The 16,040-nt window shown below is 50.5% G+C and overlaps 1 protein-coding gene across 1 annotated transcript; it reads left to right on the forward strand.

The window, feature by feature from the left end:
* Window positions 1-917: 917 nt before the first annotated feature.
* Window positions 918-15,981, forward strand: esr2b (estrogen receptor 2b; the record flags this gene model as incomplete). Its single annotated transcript, XM_079752351.1, has 9 exons — window positions 918-1,339; window positions 1,716-1,894; window positions 3,090-3,206; window positions 3,939-4,316; window positions 6,817-6,955; window positions 10,118-10,251; window positions 12,332-12,515; window positions 13,640-13,981; window positions 14,623-15,981. The coding sequence occupies 9 exons, from the start codon at window positions 918-920 to the stop codon at window positions 14,717-14,719; spliced, it is 1,992 nt and encodes a 663-aa protein (XP_079608477.1). The 3' UTR covers window positions 14,720-15,981.
* Window positions 15,982-16,040: the final 59 nt, after the last annotated feature.

Consider the following 16,040-nt stretch of genomic DNA (forward strand, 5'->3'; position numbering starts at 1 on the left):
AGACTCAAATGGAGTGTGATTGTTGAGGTTAGGGTGACCTGGATCCACGCTGGCAGACAGACCACGCGCGCCGCCGCTGCAACTCCAGGCCTCAAGCATCGCAGCGCTATCTGCCTTGTTGCTGCCGCGCCGAAAGGCCTTGAGGAAACCACAACAGAACTCCCCTCGCCTCCGGGACTCTCACCCCGGGGCCCGGCCGGACCCTACAGACGGGTGGGGGGCGGATCTAAGGACCTTCGCGGCTTGTTGCGTCTGCTGGTTATCTACCGCAAGCAGCAGTCGGACACACCAGCGATGCGTTTGGTGTAGATTCCATTTCTTTTTCATCGTATTTGTTACCACCTTTGAAATGTTTCAGGGCGAAGGGAATACACACCGATTGGTAAAGACAAGCGGAAGCATCTGCTGAATGTCCGAAATGTAAACGGCAATCTCATCGCCCTGACGGACGTTCCGACGGGAACCGCGGGGAAAGGGGAAGCCGCTGGTATAAGGTGCTGTGTGTGGGCTGGGAATACCTGCGTGACAGCTTGCCCTCCTAGTTCTGCTTATTTTTTTTATAGTTTAAGAGTCAAATCTTATGGGCTCGGCTGGTGAGGCGGTTTCCTCACGTTTGTTCATTTTGTTGTCATATTTCTAAGTCACTGGAGGTCTCAAATCCAAATCGGTCGCCAAAAGTATGTCAATGCTAATGTGGTTTTGAGTTTGATGCTTTTCGTTTACTAAATTATATTAATCTTTTAAAATGTTTAAAGCCATTCCCCTCTTCTCCCTTCACAGGACATGTCCCCCGCCAGTAATGTGGTAGAACCCTGGTCCTAACTACCATCATCGTCCTCTTCACCCCTGCCCCCCCCCCCCCCCCCCCCCCCCCCCCCTCCCCCCACCCATCACCTCCTCCTCCGTCACCCACGAAGATGTCCTCCCCGTGCGGCCCCCTGTTCCACCTCCAGGAGGGGGACTCCCCAAGGACCTCGGAGTGCATCGGGGCACCCCTCTACGGGCCACCGGGGGCAGTGGGCTCCCACACCGTCTGCATCCCCTCGCCATACGCGGACTGCAGCCAGGACTACGCCCCGCCCCCCCACGGACCCCTCTCCTTCTACAGCTCCTCCCTCATGGCCTACGAGCGACAGCCAATGGGAGACCCGGGCTCCGGCTCCGGCCTGCCCCTCAGCCCCTCCCTCTTCTGGCCGACACAGACCCCCCACCAGGAGATGACGTCGCTGGGGCTGCAACGCCCGCCCCACCCCCCGCCGATGTACGTGGAGCCCCAAGCCGAGGGCCAGCTCGGGGGGCCCTGGGTGGAGGCCAAGCCCCTGGGGCTCGGCTCCAACAGGTAGACCCCCCCCCCCCCCCCCCGCTGTGGACCACCCTGGTGGGCGGGGTGTTGGCGTCCGATCGATCGAATTTTGACCGCTTTTTTTAAGTATATTTATTTTATAAATTACATTTTTTTATAGAAATTGCGGAACAGCTGGATACATATCTGGACATTACTTTAGATTTGAACATTTTCTATTGGACCGTTTTGTGTATTTTTTTAAGGCGAAATTTCAAAGTTCTCAGTTGCAATGTGTTTTTTTGGGGAGAAATGCTGAATATTGCATCATGTTTTCAAGCTCAAAAAATAATTGTTTGAATAATCAAGATTTCAACATTGAGGAAAAAAAATCGTGATTACGATTTTTTCCGTAATTTTTTCTAATTCTCAGATCGCTTCTGTCGTCCAATAAGATGGCGGGGAAGAGGCAGGAGGAGAGGCCTGTGGGCGGGGCTGGGGGGCGCTCTGACATGCACTTCTGCGCGGTGTGCCAGGACTATGCGTCCGGGTACCACTACGGGGTGTGGAGCTGCGAGGGCTGCAAGGCCTTCTTCAAGAGGAGCATCCAAGGTACCGAACCCTGGAGGTCTGGAAGACCTCCGGAGATCTTCAAGACTTCTGGAGGTCTGGAAGACTTCTGGAGGTCTTCAAGACTTCTGGAGGTCTGGAAGACGTCTGGAGGTCTTCAAGACTTCTGGAGGTCTGGAAGACTTCTGGAGATGTTCAAGACTTCTGGAGGTCTGGAAGATGTCTGGAGGTCTTCAAGACTTCTGGAGGTCTGGAAGACTTCTGGAGGTCTGGAAGACTTCTGGAGGTCTTCAAGACTTCTGGAGGACTGGAAGACTTCTGGAGGTCTGGAAGACTTCTGGAGGTCTTCAAGACTTCTAGAGGTCTGAAAGTCTGGAAGACTTCTAGAGATCTTCAAGACTTCTGGAGGACTGGAAGACTTCTGGAGGTCTGGAAGACGTCTGGAGGTCTTCAAGACTTCTGGAGGTCTGGAAGACTTCTGGAGGTCTGGAAGACTTCTGGAGGTCTTCAAGACTTCTGGAGATCTTCAAGACTTCTGGAGGACTGGAAGACTTCTGGAGGTCTGGAAGACTTCTGGAGATCTTCAAGATTTCTGGAGGTCTGGAAGACTTCTGGAGGTCTTCAAGAATTCTAGAGGTCTGAAAGTCTGGAAGACTTCTAGAGATCTTCAAGACTTCTGGAGGTCTGGAAGACTTCTGGAGGTCTTCAAGACTTCTAGAGGTCTGGAAGTCTGGAAGACTTCTAGAGATCTTCCAGACTTCTAGAGGTCTGGAAGACTTCTTGAGGTCTTCAAGACTTCTAGAGGTCTGGAAGTCTGGAAGACTTCTAGAGATCTTCAAGGCTTCTGGAGGTCTGGAAGACTTTTGGTGGTCTGGAAGACTTCTAGAGATCTTCAAGGCTTCTGGAGGTCTGGAAGACTTCTGGAGGTCTTAAAACTTCTGGAGGTCTTGTGTGCGTCTAGACATTCAGTCATTCATTCATGCACTCACTGTCTGTCCGTCTGATTCATGGGGCATATTAAGAGTTTGTCTGACTGTCTGTCTATCTATCTGTCTAACGGTCAGATTATGAGTGTGTGTCTGTCTAATGGGTCAGAGTGTGTGTGTCTGTCTGACTAACAGACAGATTGAGAGTGTATGTGTGTGTGCTGGTCTAACGTGGAAGAGTGTGTGTGTCTGTCTGTCTGATGTCTGTGTGTCTGTCTGTCTAATGGCGGTGGTGTGTGTGGTTCCTCAAGGACATAACGACTACATCTGCCCGGCCACCAACCAGTGCACCATCGACAAGAACCGCCGGAAGAGCTGCCAGGCCTGTCGACTCAGGAAGTGCTACGAAGTGGGCATGATGAAGTGTGGTAGGATGCCTCCTGGTTCCCTTCCTCTGGTCCTAGAAGTTCCCTCCGTCTGGATCCACTCCTAGCTGCTATGATCTCATCTCGTTTCCTTTTCTCCTCTGTCCTCCGCTCTTCTCCTCTCCTTTCGTCCTATCGTTTCCTTTTCTCCTCTCCTCTCCTCTCTCCTCCTCTCCTCTTCTCTCCTCCCCTCCTCTCCTCTCTCCTCTCACCTCCTCTCCTCTTCTCCTCTGCTCCTCTCCTCTCCCTTTCTCCTATCGTTTCCTTTTCTCCTCTCTCCTCCTCTCCTCTCCTTTCCTCTCACCTCCTCTCCTCTTCCGCTCTTCTCCTCTCCTTCTCTCCTATTGTTTCCTTTTCTCCTCTCTCCTCTTCTCCTCTCCTCTCACCTCCTCTCCTTTTCTGCTCTTCTCATCTCCTTGTCTCTTATCGTTTCCTTTTCTCCTCGCCTCTTTTCCTCTCCTCTGCTCTGATCTGAGCTCCTCTCCTTCTCCTCTCCTTCCTTTTTTCCTAATCCTAGCCTGAGCCCTTAACTTGCATCTGACACACACACACACACACACACACACACACACACACACACACACACTTCAAACAGCGTGCTAGTCACTGAGCTAAGTGTCTGTCCCGGGTTCATACCCCGATGCCCTCACTCCCCCCTCCCCCCCTCCCTGCTCCTTCATGAACCAGAGCCGTCCCTCAGCTCCTCCCCCCCCCGTCTCCCTGTGCCTCCCCCAGGGGTGAGGCGTGAGCGCTGCAGCTACCGCGGCGCACGCCAGCGCCGCGGCGTGGGCAGGGCGGCGGCGGCGGCGGCGGCGGCGGCGGGAGCGGTAGGGGGCGGCGCCCTGTCGGGGCTTGGGGCCCAGCAGGGGGGGCTCCACCTGGAGGGCCCCCTGCTGTCCTTCCTGCCCACCCTGGGCCAGGCGGAGCACCGCGACCCGCCCGCAATGAGCCCGGAGCAGTTCATCAGCTGCATCATGGAGGCGGAGCCTCCGGACATCTACCTGAGGGAGGACCTGAAGAAGCCCTTCACCCAGAGCAGCATGATGATGTCACTCACACACCTGGCCGACAAGGAGCTGGTGCTCATGATCAGCTGGGCCAAGAAGATACCCGGTGAGAGGTGTGTGTGTGTGTGTGTGCGTGCGTGTGTGCGTGCGTGCGTGCGTTTGTGGGAGGTTGTGTGTGTGGGAGGCTGTGTGTGTGGGTGTGTGTTTGTGGGAGGTTGCGTATTCGTGTGTGTTTGTGCGAGGGTGTGTGTGCGTGGGTGTGTGTGTTTGCGGGAGGTTGTGTGTGTGTGCGTGCGTGTGTGTACGTGCGTGTATGGTGTGTGTTTGTCGGAGGTTGTGTGTGTGTGTGTGTGTGTGAGTATGGGCATGCGTCTGTCCGTGCATGTGTGTGAGTGGGAGAGTGTGTGCGTTTGTGTGTGTTTGTGTGTTTTTAAAAAAAAAAAGAGGATTTCGGAGGAAACCTTCGAAACACAGACCTCACCAAACTCGTTTTGCTGCACTTCCTGCCACTTACCGAAATCGCTGCATATGGGAGCTTAACACACATTGTGTGTGTGTGTACGCAAGGCAGGTGTTTCGTTTGCCTGATTTCCCGTCTCCAGGGGGACCCGCTAGTCTTAACTAAAGGAACGCTCAGAGACCGAACCGAAACCGAGTCAAGCATAAAACCGCTAAAGCAGACAAAATAAAAGCTCCTTCTTTTGAAGGTGGTTTCTTTCCGGGCCGTTGGTACAAAGAGGGATCTGATGGCCCAGGAGCGTCTCAGACTCATTGTGATAAAGTGTCTAAAATAATTGGGACTTGTCTGAATTGGCGGCAAAGAAGGTTGAAGTATAAAAGTGTGTTCATACAGCTGATGCCACTTCCTCCCTCTGCTTTAGTCCTTTATTCAACTAATCTTTATTTTGTCCGTTCGTCTGCCAAGGGTGCCTTCTTCTCTCTCCTCTCTCTCATCTTCTCCCATCGCCCCCATTTCCTCTCCTCCCCTTCCATCTCCTCTCCTCCCCTCCCTCCCATCTCCTCTCCTCCCTCCTATCGCCATGTCTTCTGCTCTCCTCTCTTCTCCTCCCTCTCCTCTCCTCTCATCTCCTCTCCTCCTCCCCCAGTTGGTGGCCCCAGCAGGGGGCTGTTAGCTTGAGCAGTCCACAAAGGGACCAACTGTTCAGGGAACAAAGTCGACTGGTGTTCCACTAGACAGGTGGAGGTGGAAATGAGAGAGCGAGAGAGCGAGCTGACAATTTAGCTCTCCAGTGGGGCGATTTCATCTTCTGTTTTAACTTTGAAGCCTAAATTCTGCAGTAGTAGACTAGTACGTTTTGTATTTCTGCCGTGTTGCATATTAACTATGTTGTGTATCTATCTCACCGTGTGTGTTGTCGAGTAGCGGCAGGCTCTTTAAACACCAACCCAGTAACCCGGTTAAGCCCCCAGCAAGCTGGTTACTCACCTGACAGCTACGGATGTGTCCCCGAGACAACTGCTCTAACCGCATGCCACACAAAAATAACAAAACAAAACAAACCAACGTGGTTAAACCGCGTCGCTGTACCTCACAGGGAAACTCCACAAATACCACTCACCCCCCAATCACGCAACCACCGCTGATCAGTTCCGCCTGTGTCAATACGCAACGCACAGGAGAAAATCTCTCTGCATCGACCACATGCACCAAACAACCCAAACAAATCGACCAATCAAAAATGCATCTCCCCAACACAGGGTGCGCCGAACACTCACCTGACATGCCCCAGCCAACCCCATCCGCCGAACACCAAACACGGCCTCAAACCAACTACAACAAACACCATTGGACGAGCCCCCACTTGTCACAAGCCGACCGTGGCGGTTGTGGCAAAGAGGGGAGACGCACACAATTGACTGAGTTTAACAAAAAGGTTTATTATAATCAAGTGAATATAACATAACATAACATAAGCTGTGGCGTGTGCGTTCGATCTAGTCAGTGATGTAAGTGTGTGTGTACGTAAAAGAGCACGTTAGGCTCCCCTCGTTAGGGTCGTTACAACCATGTGTTGTGTATAAAGTGTGTGCTGTGTGTTAACTGTGTATTGTGTGTTAACTGTGTGTTGTGTATTTACTGTGTGTTGTGTGTTAACCGGGTGTTCTGTATTATCCGTGTGTTGTGTGTTACCTGTGTGTGTTGTGTATTGACTGTGTGTTGTGTATTAACTGTGTGTTGTGTAATAACTGTGTGTGTTGCGTGTTAACTGTGTGTTGTGTGTTAACTTTCTGTTGTGTATTAACTGTGTTGTGTATTATCTGTGTGTGTTGTGTATTAACGGTGTGTTGTGTGTTTACTGTGTGTTGTGTATAAACCATGTGCGTTGTGTATTAACCATGCATTGGGTATTAACCGTGTGTTGTGTATAAACCGTGTGTGTTGTGTGTTAACCGTGTGTTGTTTATTAACTGTGTGTTGTGTGTTAACTGTGCGTTGTGTATTAACCATGCATTGGGTATTAACCGTGTGTTGATTATTAACTGTGTGTTGTGTGATAACTGTGCGTTGTGTATTAACCATGCATTGGGTATTAACCGTGTGTTGTTTATTAACTGTGTGTTGTGTGTTAACTGTGTGCGTCCAGGCTTTTTGGAGCTGAGTCTAGCCAATCAGATCCAGCTGCTGAAGTGCTGCTGGCTGGAGGTCCTGATGCTGGGCCTGATGTGGAGGTCCGTGGACCACCCCGGGAAGCTCATCTTCTCGCCTGACCTCAAGCTCAACAGGTCAGCCCTGCCGCCGCCCCGCAGCTCGGTGAGTGACAGGTCTCCGGTTCAAGTCCCGCCCCTCCAGGGTAGTCCCTGAGGATCTAACTCTGAAGTCCACCCTCTCGTCCATTTTGATCGGGTGTCTTTGTTGGATTAGTCTCGAATGTTTGGGAATCAATGAACTCTACTTTAAGCTTCTGGGATAATAAACCTTCTCTACTTTAGGGCTACTGGGATATTAAACCTACTCTACTGTAAGTTACTGGGATATTAAACCTACTCTACTGTAAGTTACTGGGATATTAAACCTACTCTACTGTAAGTTACTGGGATATTAAACCTACTCTACTGTATGTTACTGGGATATTAAACCTACTCTATCTTAAGGTCCTGGGATTTTAAACCTCTTCTACTTTAGGCTACTGGGATATTAAACCTTCTCTACCTTAAGTTACAGGGAAGTTAAAGGTACTCTGTTTGTTGCTGGGATATTAAAAGTACTCTATTGTAAGCTACTGGGATGTTAAAGGTACTCTAGTGTAAGCTACTGGGATGTTAAAGGTACTCTAGTGTAGGCTATTGGGATGTTAAAGGTACTCTAGTGTAAGTTTCTGGGATGTTAAAGGTACTCTAGTGTAAGGTACTGGGATGTTAAAGGTTCTCTACTGTAATCTCTTGGGATATTGTTACCTTGTTACCGGGATGATTTGGCCTGAGACCGCTGGTGATCAGCCAGAGTTTTGGTGATTTCCTTATCGCTCATGTGTCCCAACATGACCTTCGATCCCGCGCCACGCCAACCTGCCTTCTTTTACGGTTCGTCATGGTTCATGTCGCTTTTTTCAGTTCTTCCAAAGCACTTCCTGTTCATAGGATTTGCTGTTGATAGCACTTCATGTTCATGGCACTTCCTGCTTGGCAGTTTCTGACGTTCTTACCCCGTTAAAGTTACAGTTGGAATGAAACGCCTGCCGACGATCTAGAATGACAACAATGAGTTTCCAACGCACAAGTAGGAAAATCCAACACAGGCGCAACATGAAAGGCAACGTAACGCGAAGGAAAGCGCTAGACGGAACAGAATCGAGATAACTAGATGTGTTTACCTAAGAGTGTTGTTGTCGCCAGTTGGGTGAGAGTAGGGAATCTTTAAATTGTTAATTAGTGTTTCTGGCACCTGCTGATCACCTGGGGTGGTGGGAAGGGGGGGGGGAGAGACAGCCGGGAGTCAGTCACCGCTCTCCTCTGATGCTCAGGACGTTGGCCAAACCTGTCAAAATAACAAGTACAGCGCAGAAAACCATACAAAAATGAGCGATTTAACGTAGAACACCAATAAAAAGACCTGATACACGACTGGTGCCAGCCGGTGAGGAGCTGTGAATCTCACTGCCTCCTCGTTCCTCTCCCTCTTCTAAATAAAGGCCTCCTGCAGACAGGTACAGAGGCTTAATGTTAATCCTTTAGAGAGCGAGAGGGAGAGAGAGAGAGAGAGAGAGAGAGAGAGAGAGAGAGACATGCCAGCCGGAGATTAACTGACAGCAAACAAAGTCTGTACTTTAGAGACTTAATAACTGGAATTTGGTGACTTGAGGCTTTGCCTAACTTGGTCTGAAAATAATTGGATTGATTGAATTTATATAGCGCTTTTCTAGACACTCAAAGATGCTTTACAGTGAAGGGGGGACCCCACTAACCGACACCAGTGTGTAGCACCCACTTGGGTGAGGCCCGGCAGCCAATCGGCGCCAGAACGCTCATCACACACCAGCTTGAGGTGGAGAGTGAGGGAATTAATGAATCAGCAAATTATACAGGGGGATGATTAGGGGGCCAGATTGAATGAGCCTGGTTGGGCAGTTTCAGCCCGGACACTCAAAAGACTCTGGCTTTGCTTACCTTGGGCTGAAAACTCACGAGACTCTAGCTTGGCTTACCTTTGTCTGAAAACAACTTATCATACAATCAGAATGTACGGGCATTACATCTATCGGTCACATTAAGAAGCCGACACGTATTCCATGTCGCCCCTGACGGCTCATCGGCATAAAGAATCTATATGTGCCGACAATCTCCACCGAACAAATCCGATGACAGATTTGAACCGCTATGCATCATGGGATAAACCGAACACAATTTTGGTCAGTCCTACATTAATATTCCACGGGTATGAGGGAGGAAGCGGGGTTGTACTCCCACAGTTCAGTGTTCTGCTGAAATTGGGGCCCAGCAGAGCACTCAGCGACCCAGATGGAGCCCGCCGCCGTCCCCGTCAGAGCCGGCGGACCTCACTGTGAACCCACCCACTGCAAATGTTTTGTACGTTTAGTGGAAATGTCAAGGTCCTCGCGTGCGCTTTTTTTTTTTTCATCAAGTCTGCGTGTGACGTGATGTGTGTGTGTGTGTGTGTGTTTGTGCATGTGTGTGCGTGTGTAAGAGCGTGTGTGTGTTTGTAAGAGTGTGTGTGTGTGTGTGTGTGTGTGTGTTAAATATGTGTGTGTGGGATATACAAAGAGTATTCAGCAGTACAAGAGAGAGAGAGAGTTAATGGCAGAACGAGATAGAGCAGCAGTGGGCTCTTGGACAGTAGGTTTTTCCACCACCATGAGTAACCATCGCTGGCGGCGTAGCTTGGCGTCATAGCTTAGCTGCGGTTAGTGGCTTAGCTTATCCTTGCTGTGTTTTCATAAATGTGGCGTCACTGTGCTGCGGCTACGTACCTACTACTAACATCGCACACACCGCTAACCCTGTACAGATGATCCAGCCACACAGATTGGAGGCTTTATCTGTTAGTAGCCCCGCCCGGACATCTCATATCTCCAGTATTATGGTAGGAAGGTGTCATTTTCGCTTTAACTTAATGTCTCCATATCTCTCTCTCTCTGTCTCTCCTGCTCTCTCTGTCTCCCCCTCTCCCTCTCTCTGTCCCTCCCCTTGTCTGTCTCCTTTCCCTCTCTCTGTCTCCTCCCCTTTCTCTCTGTCTCCCCCTCTCTCTCTCTGTCCCCGTCTCTCTGTATCTCCCTCTCTCTCTGTCACCTCCCCTTTCTCCTCCACCCTCTCTATCTGTCCCTCTCTCGCTCTCTCTCCCCCCTCTCTCTGTCTCCCTCTCTCTCTGTCACCTCCCCCTCCCTCTGTCTCCTCCCCCCTTCTCCCCCTCTCTCTCTCTGTCTCCCCCAGGGAGGAGGGGAGCTGTGTGGAGGGCATCATGGAGATCTTTGACATGCTGCTGTCGGCCACATCCCGCTTCAGGGAGCTCAACCTGCAGAGGGAGGAGTACGTGTGTCTGAAGGCCATGATCCTCCTCAACTCCAGTGAGTGTCTGAGGACGACCGTGGGGGGGGGGGCGACCGTGGACCCGCTCCACACCGCCCTCTATTAGGGGTGTAACGGCACACTGAAGTCACGGTTCGGTTCATTCCTCGGTTCAGACATCACGGTTCGGTACGAGTTCGGTACAATGAAGGGAAAAGAGAAAACAAAAATGCAGAAGGCGATTCTTTTTTATTGTCTCAGGTTGTACCCCCTAGTGTCACACAGTCTCTCCCCTGAGCTAGCTGCAACAGCCTGAACTGTGTAATCTAAGATGTAAACCGTAACAATAAGTACCCCACGTCACCTCCAGACTCCATCCGTAACTTGTAAACAAAATAAGACAATTAGTTATAAAACTGAAAATTCAGCATGTCTTATTCATGAAAGTGCAAAGTACACAGAATTTGCGCATTCACGACGGAGGGTGCGGGTCGGTTCGGTCCGGCTTGGTGGAGTAGTGAAGGTGTGGTTCGGCGCAGCTCAGTTACGGCTCCCGTTCCACCGCCGACAGTAGCCTTGTGGTGGGGGGGGGGGGGTGGTTAAACCGGATCGCGATAGCCATGGCAGCTACGTTAGCATTGTGACCTCATGGCAGCCCAACACAGTGTAGCCTGCTAATAAATCCAAGGAGAAGAAGAACGCGCACAATGATCAAAGATCGAAGATCGAAGAAACGAAGCTTTCGACGTTGTCCAGGATTACCTTGCGGATAATGTGTTTGTTTATTATCCCCCCTGTCTCACGGATGTGCGATTCTGTCGACCAATCAACGGACGGACGGCGTGTGTGGCTCGAACTTGCCGGTGTTACACCGAATTCTGCGACCCACCGAAAAGTGTGATCCCAGGGGGCGCTGTTGCATATTTTTTGCAATATGCACCACTTTAAAGCGTAGACAGGCATGACAAATACATAAATAAAACATAAGATCTCCCCCCCAACCAATTACGTTTTTATTAAAGGTGCTTGATAAATACATTTGTTTTGATTTGATTAGCATTTTACAGACCCATACAATGATAGGGCGTTTAGTACGGTCCTCCACCGTTGCTTCTTTACCCATAAAAAGCTACATTCAGTGTTAATTACGCTGATTTACCTTTGAGCATTTCCTATTATAGGCTACTGTGTAAAACGCTGTTTAGAATTACCGTAATGTTAGTATCAAGAAAAGAAAGACCCACCGGTGGGGGGAGATCTTATGTTTTATTTATGTTTTTGTTATAATGCAAACGTGCATGTTGCAGAAAATGTGCAACAGCGCCCCCTGGGGTCACACTTTTCGGTGGGTTGCAGAATTCGGTGTAACACCGGCACCCTTTAATGCATCTCAGTTGTCCCTGGAGATCGCGGATCTAACATTCGTTCGGCATTACATTAATTAATTTGCACGCCAGTTTTATTTCATTTTATTCTCTGTGTAAATCCATGCACTGAACCGTGACGTCCGTACCGATTCGGTTCAATACGAACACATGTAACCGGGAGGTTGCTAATTTCGATCCCAGGCTCTTCCTAGCTTAGTGTTGAGGTGTCCTTGACGAAGACACCTCACCCTGACTGCTCCCGACGAGCTGGCTGTAGCCCTGTATGCTTGACTGTGTGAATGCACACATTAACCGTAAGTCGCTTATGGATAAAAGTGTGCTAAATGCCCTAAATGCAAATGAAGTGTAGCACGGGGAAATCACACACGGGCCGCTAAGAGCTGCTTTGCCCGTGGCCCCTGGTGACCGAACTCTGTTTAACTCTGTGATTAGCCGTTACAAGCAGTTTGGAAAATCACAATTGGGCGTGTCCACCTAGATGTATGGCGGATAGATGAGCAATGTTTACTACAGTCCACTGGGTAGGCTGGAAGACTGATCCATCCAGCACACATCTAGGTGGACGCGCCCACTTGTGATGTCAGAAGAGGCAGATTTTTCCAAACTGCTTGTAACGGCTAACAAGCCATTACCGCTCGTAACGGCTTATCTGGCTACACCAGGTCGTATAACACGTGCCCTTCAATAAAGTGTGGTACTCCTGTCCAAAACCGACCCCTGAATGGAAGCGTGGACTCTCTGCCTCTTCCAGACATGTGCACCAGCGTCCCGGAGACGGCGGAGGAGGTGGAGAGCCGCAGCCGGCTGCTGCGGCTGCTGGATCTGGTGATCGACGCGCTGGTCTGGGCCATCTCCAAGCTGGGCCTCTCCACCCAGGAGCAGACCCTGCGTCTGGGACACCTCACCATGCTGCTGTCTCACATACGCCACGTCAGGTACAAACGGCCGCTACGTCGGGTGCACCGACCGCTAGGAAGGTAGACCAACCGCTAGGAGGCTCATCGCTACGTCAGGTACACTCACCCGCTACGTAAGGTACACTCACCCGCTGCGTCAGGTACACCATCCGCTAGGAAGGTACACCGTCCGCTACGTCAGGTACTTGAACCGCTAGGAAGGTAGACCAACCGCTAGGACGCTCATCGCTACGTCAGGTACACTCACCCGCTACGTCAGGTACACTCATCGCTACGTCAGGTACACCGTCCGCTACGTCAGGTACACCGTCCGCTACGTCAGGTACTTGAACCGCTAGGAAGGTAGACCAACCGCTAGGACGCTCATCACTACGTCAGGTACACCATCCTCTACGTCAGGTACACTCATCGCTACGTCAGGTACACCAACCGCTAGGAAGGTACACCGTCCGCTACGTCAGGTACTTGAACCGCTAGGAAGGTAGACCAACCGCAAGGACACTCATCGCTACGTCAGGTACACCATCCTCTACGTCAGGTACACTCATCGCTACGTCAGGTACTCATCGCTACGTCAGGTACATGAACCGTTCTGTTGAGCCGCGAGGAGGAAACGCTTTCATCCGATATCCAAGACTTTCGATATTTTATCATTTATCTTCTCTAAAGAAAAGTTAGATGAAAGGTCAAGTTAGATGAAGGTTTAAATTAGAAGAAAGGTTAAGTTAGATGAAAGGTCAAGTTAGATGAAAGGTCAAGTTAGATGAAAGGTCAAGTTAGATGAAAGGTGAAGTAAGATGAAAGGTGAAGTAAGATGAAAGGTGAAGTTAGAAGAAAGGTCAAGTTAGATGAAAGGTCAAGTTAGATGAAAGGTCAAGTTAGATGAAAGGTGAAGTAAGATGAAAGGTGAAGTAAGATGAAAGGTGAAGTTAGATGAAAGGTCAAGTTAGATGAAGGTTTAAGTTAGATGAAAGGTGAAGTTAGATTTAAAGTGAAGTTGGATTAAAGGTGAAGTTGGATTAAAGGTGAAGTAGGATTTGGAAAATGGATGCTTCATTTCTGGAGGAAATTGGTTGAAGAAGTTTGAGGAGTTTCTTGTGCCCTGACCTCAAGCGGTCGGCCGTGGTCTCCTGTCTCCATAGCAACAAAGGCATAGACCACCTGTCCACCATGAAGAGGAAGAACGTGGTGTTCGTCTACGACCTTCTTCTGGAGATGCTGGACGCCAACACCTCCACCTCCACCTCCACCTCCACCTCCACCGGCGATCACACGACCTCCCCGTCCTCGACCTCCGACGCCTTCTCCCACCAGCCCCCTGGGCCGGACCACCAGGGCTCAGGGGGGTCCGCCATGAGCACCAGCCCCGAGCAGAGCACCCAGGACCAGGCCCCATCCCTGGGGACCCAGCTCCTGGACCAACCTCCCCAGGGACCTCCTCCACCAGAGGCCCAGGGAGCCTGCCCCGCTATGGAGGGAGACGGGTGAGTTGCCCGGGAAACGGACTCTGCAATTAGCTCGGGGACTTGGCACTTAGCACTGGGTCTAAGAATTTAGCACTTAGCATGGGGGACTTAGCACTTAGCATGCGGACTGAGGTCTTAGCATGGGGACCTAGCACTTAGCATGGGGGCCTAGCACTTAGCGCTTAGCATGGGGACTAAGGTCTTAGCATGGGGGCCTAGCACTTAGCACTTAGCATGGGGACTAAGGTCTTAGCATGGGGGCCTAGCGCTTAGCACTTAGCATGGGGACTAAGGTCTTAGCATGGTGGCCTAGCACTTAGCATGGGGACTAAGGTCTTAGCATGGTGGCCTAGCACTTAGGGCTTAGCATGGGGAATAAGCTCTTAGCACTTAGCACCGAGCATGGGGATTTAGCACTGGCATGGGGACTAGGTACTTAGCACTTAGCATGGGGACTTAGCAAATAGCATGGGGACTTAGCACTTAGTGAATCTTCATTGATGTTTTAGTATCTAATCCCTACCTACTCCTTAATGACATGTATCTTAAGACAGAATTTACTCTAAGCTGCTTTGGGTTAAGGCATCTGCTAAACGACTGAGGAGTGAATTATTCAAGTGTTATTCAAGTTACCGATCACATGACTGTGGTCGTTCCAGGTTCATCCACGGGATGCAGTGGCCGGGGGAGGAGCCTCCCCTGGGGGCGGAGCCTGACTACAGTCTGGGTGGGTCCCAGGCCATGGAAACTATCTGAGGACCAGGTCCAGGGGCAAGAACTGGTCCAGGGGCAAGGCCCGGTCCAGGGGGTGAAAGCCACCGACGTAAGCTAGGAATGAAGAGACTTGGACTGACCCATTGCAGTACTCTTGGTTGGGGGGGTCGGAGGTAAATACGATCCCTAAAAACGGACAAAAGGGGTTCAAACAGAATGTGGTGCGTGAATATTTCTTTTTTGGTATTTTACGGGAAACCCCTTTGTGTGTTGTTTTTGTGGGGTTGGATCCATATGTGGTGTGTTCTTGGTCCTGTGAATGTGAACGTAGCGATGATGGACCGCTCCGTCCTTCGGCCTGTGTCAAACTGTGCTAATTTACGGTGATGAAACGTGTTTGTATTGCCCGTCACCATACGGACCCCCCTCCCAACCGAGCCATACGTGTCGTGGAGCCCTCAGCTGAAGGTCATGTGATAACCGTAGTCCGTCCGCCCGTCTGTCGCTGTACGTCCTCGTGAAGCTGCCTCTTGGGGGGCTTGGTGCTGTGTGTATCTCTACTTTGGATCTGCTTCATGGTGGGTCTGCTACTCTTCTTTGTTGTTCTCAGCAGCTGTAGTCTAGGTCTGATCCTCAGATCTGAGCCTCCTCAAGTCTGAGCCGCCTCAGGTCTGAGGATCAGCTCTGAGGCCCCTCAGGTCTGAGCCCCCTCAGGTCTGAGCCCCCTCAGGTCTGAGGCCCCTCAGTTCTAAGGCTCCTCAAGTCTGAGTCCCCTCAGCTGCAGTTGTTAACCGTGAGACGTAAAGTGTCCTTGCTATGACTGTTAACGGCGACTCCCTCCTGGCCATTTGAAACTCTAATCCATGCTGACGCTGTTCAGCGTGCTCACGTGCGTGGCACGTGAAGGACATTATGTTTGGATCTTGAAAACGCAAATGTACACCTTTAAAACCCTCTGATACAAAGAAGTTTGAGTTCAAATTTGTCAACCAATAATCAGGGCCTGTGGACTAAAGATGTTGAGCTTTTCAAAAGGACGAAGAACCTTCTGGCTCCGCCATCCGACAGCATGAACCACAACGACCGACTGAAAGGTTTGAGTAAAAGTGAAATTGGAAACGCCCTGATGTCCGTGTCATTAAAGAGACCCATGCCATATGAGGGAGAGGTGTGTGGTTATACACCAAGTCATATATGTTATGGATAATGTGTTCAATGTATGTAATGTATCTGTTGTGCAACATATATATGACATGCATGTCTTATGTTGTATGATGTAGAGCGGGAGACTCGTGTTTCACCGACCCGCCAAGTATTCATTATGTTTGTTTCTCTCAAATGTGACCACATGCACACTCTACAC

This window comes from Pollachius pollachius, assembly GCF_949987615.1.
Source record: "Pollachius pollachius genome assembly, chromosome: 15".
NCBI lineage: Eukaryota > Metazoa > Chordata > Actinopteri > Gadiformes > Gadidae > Pollachius > Pollachius pollachius.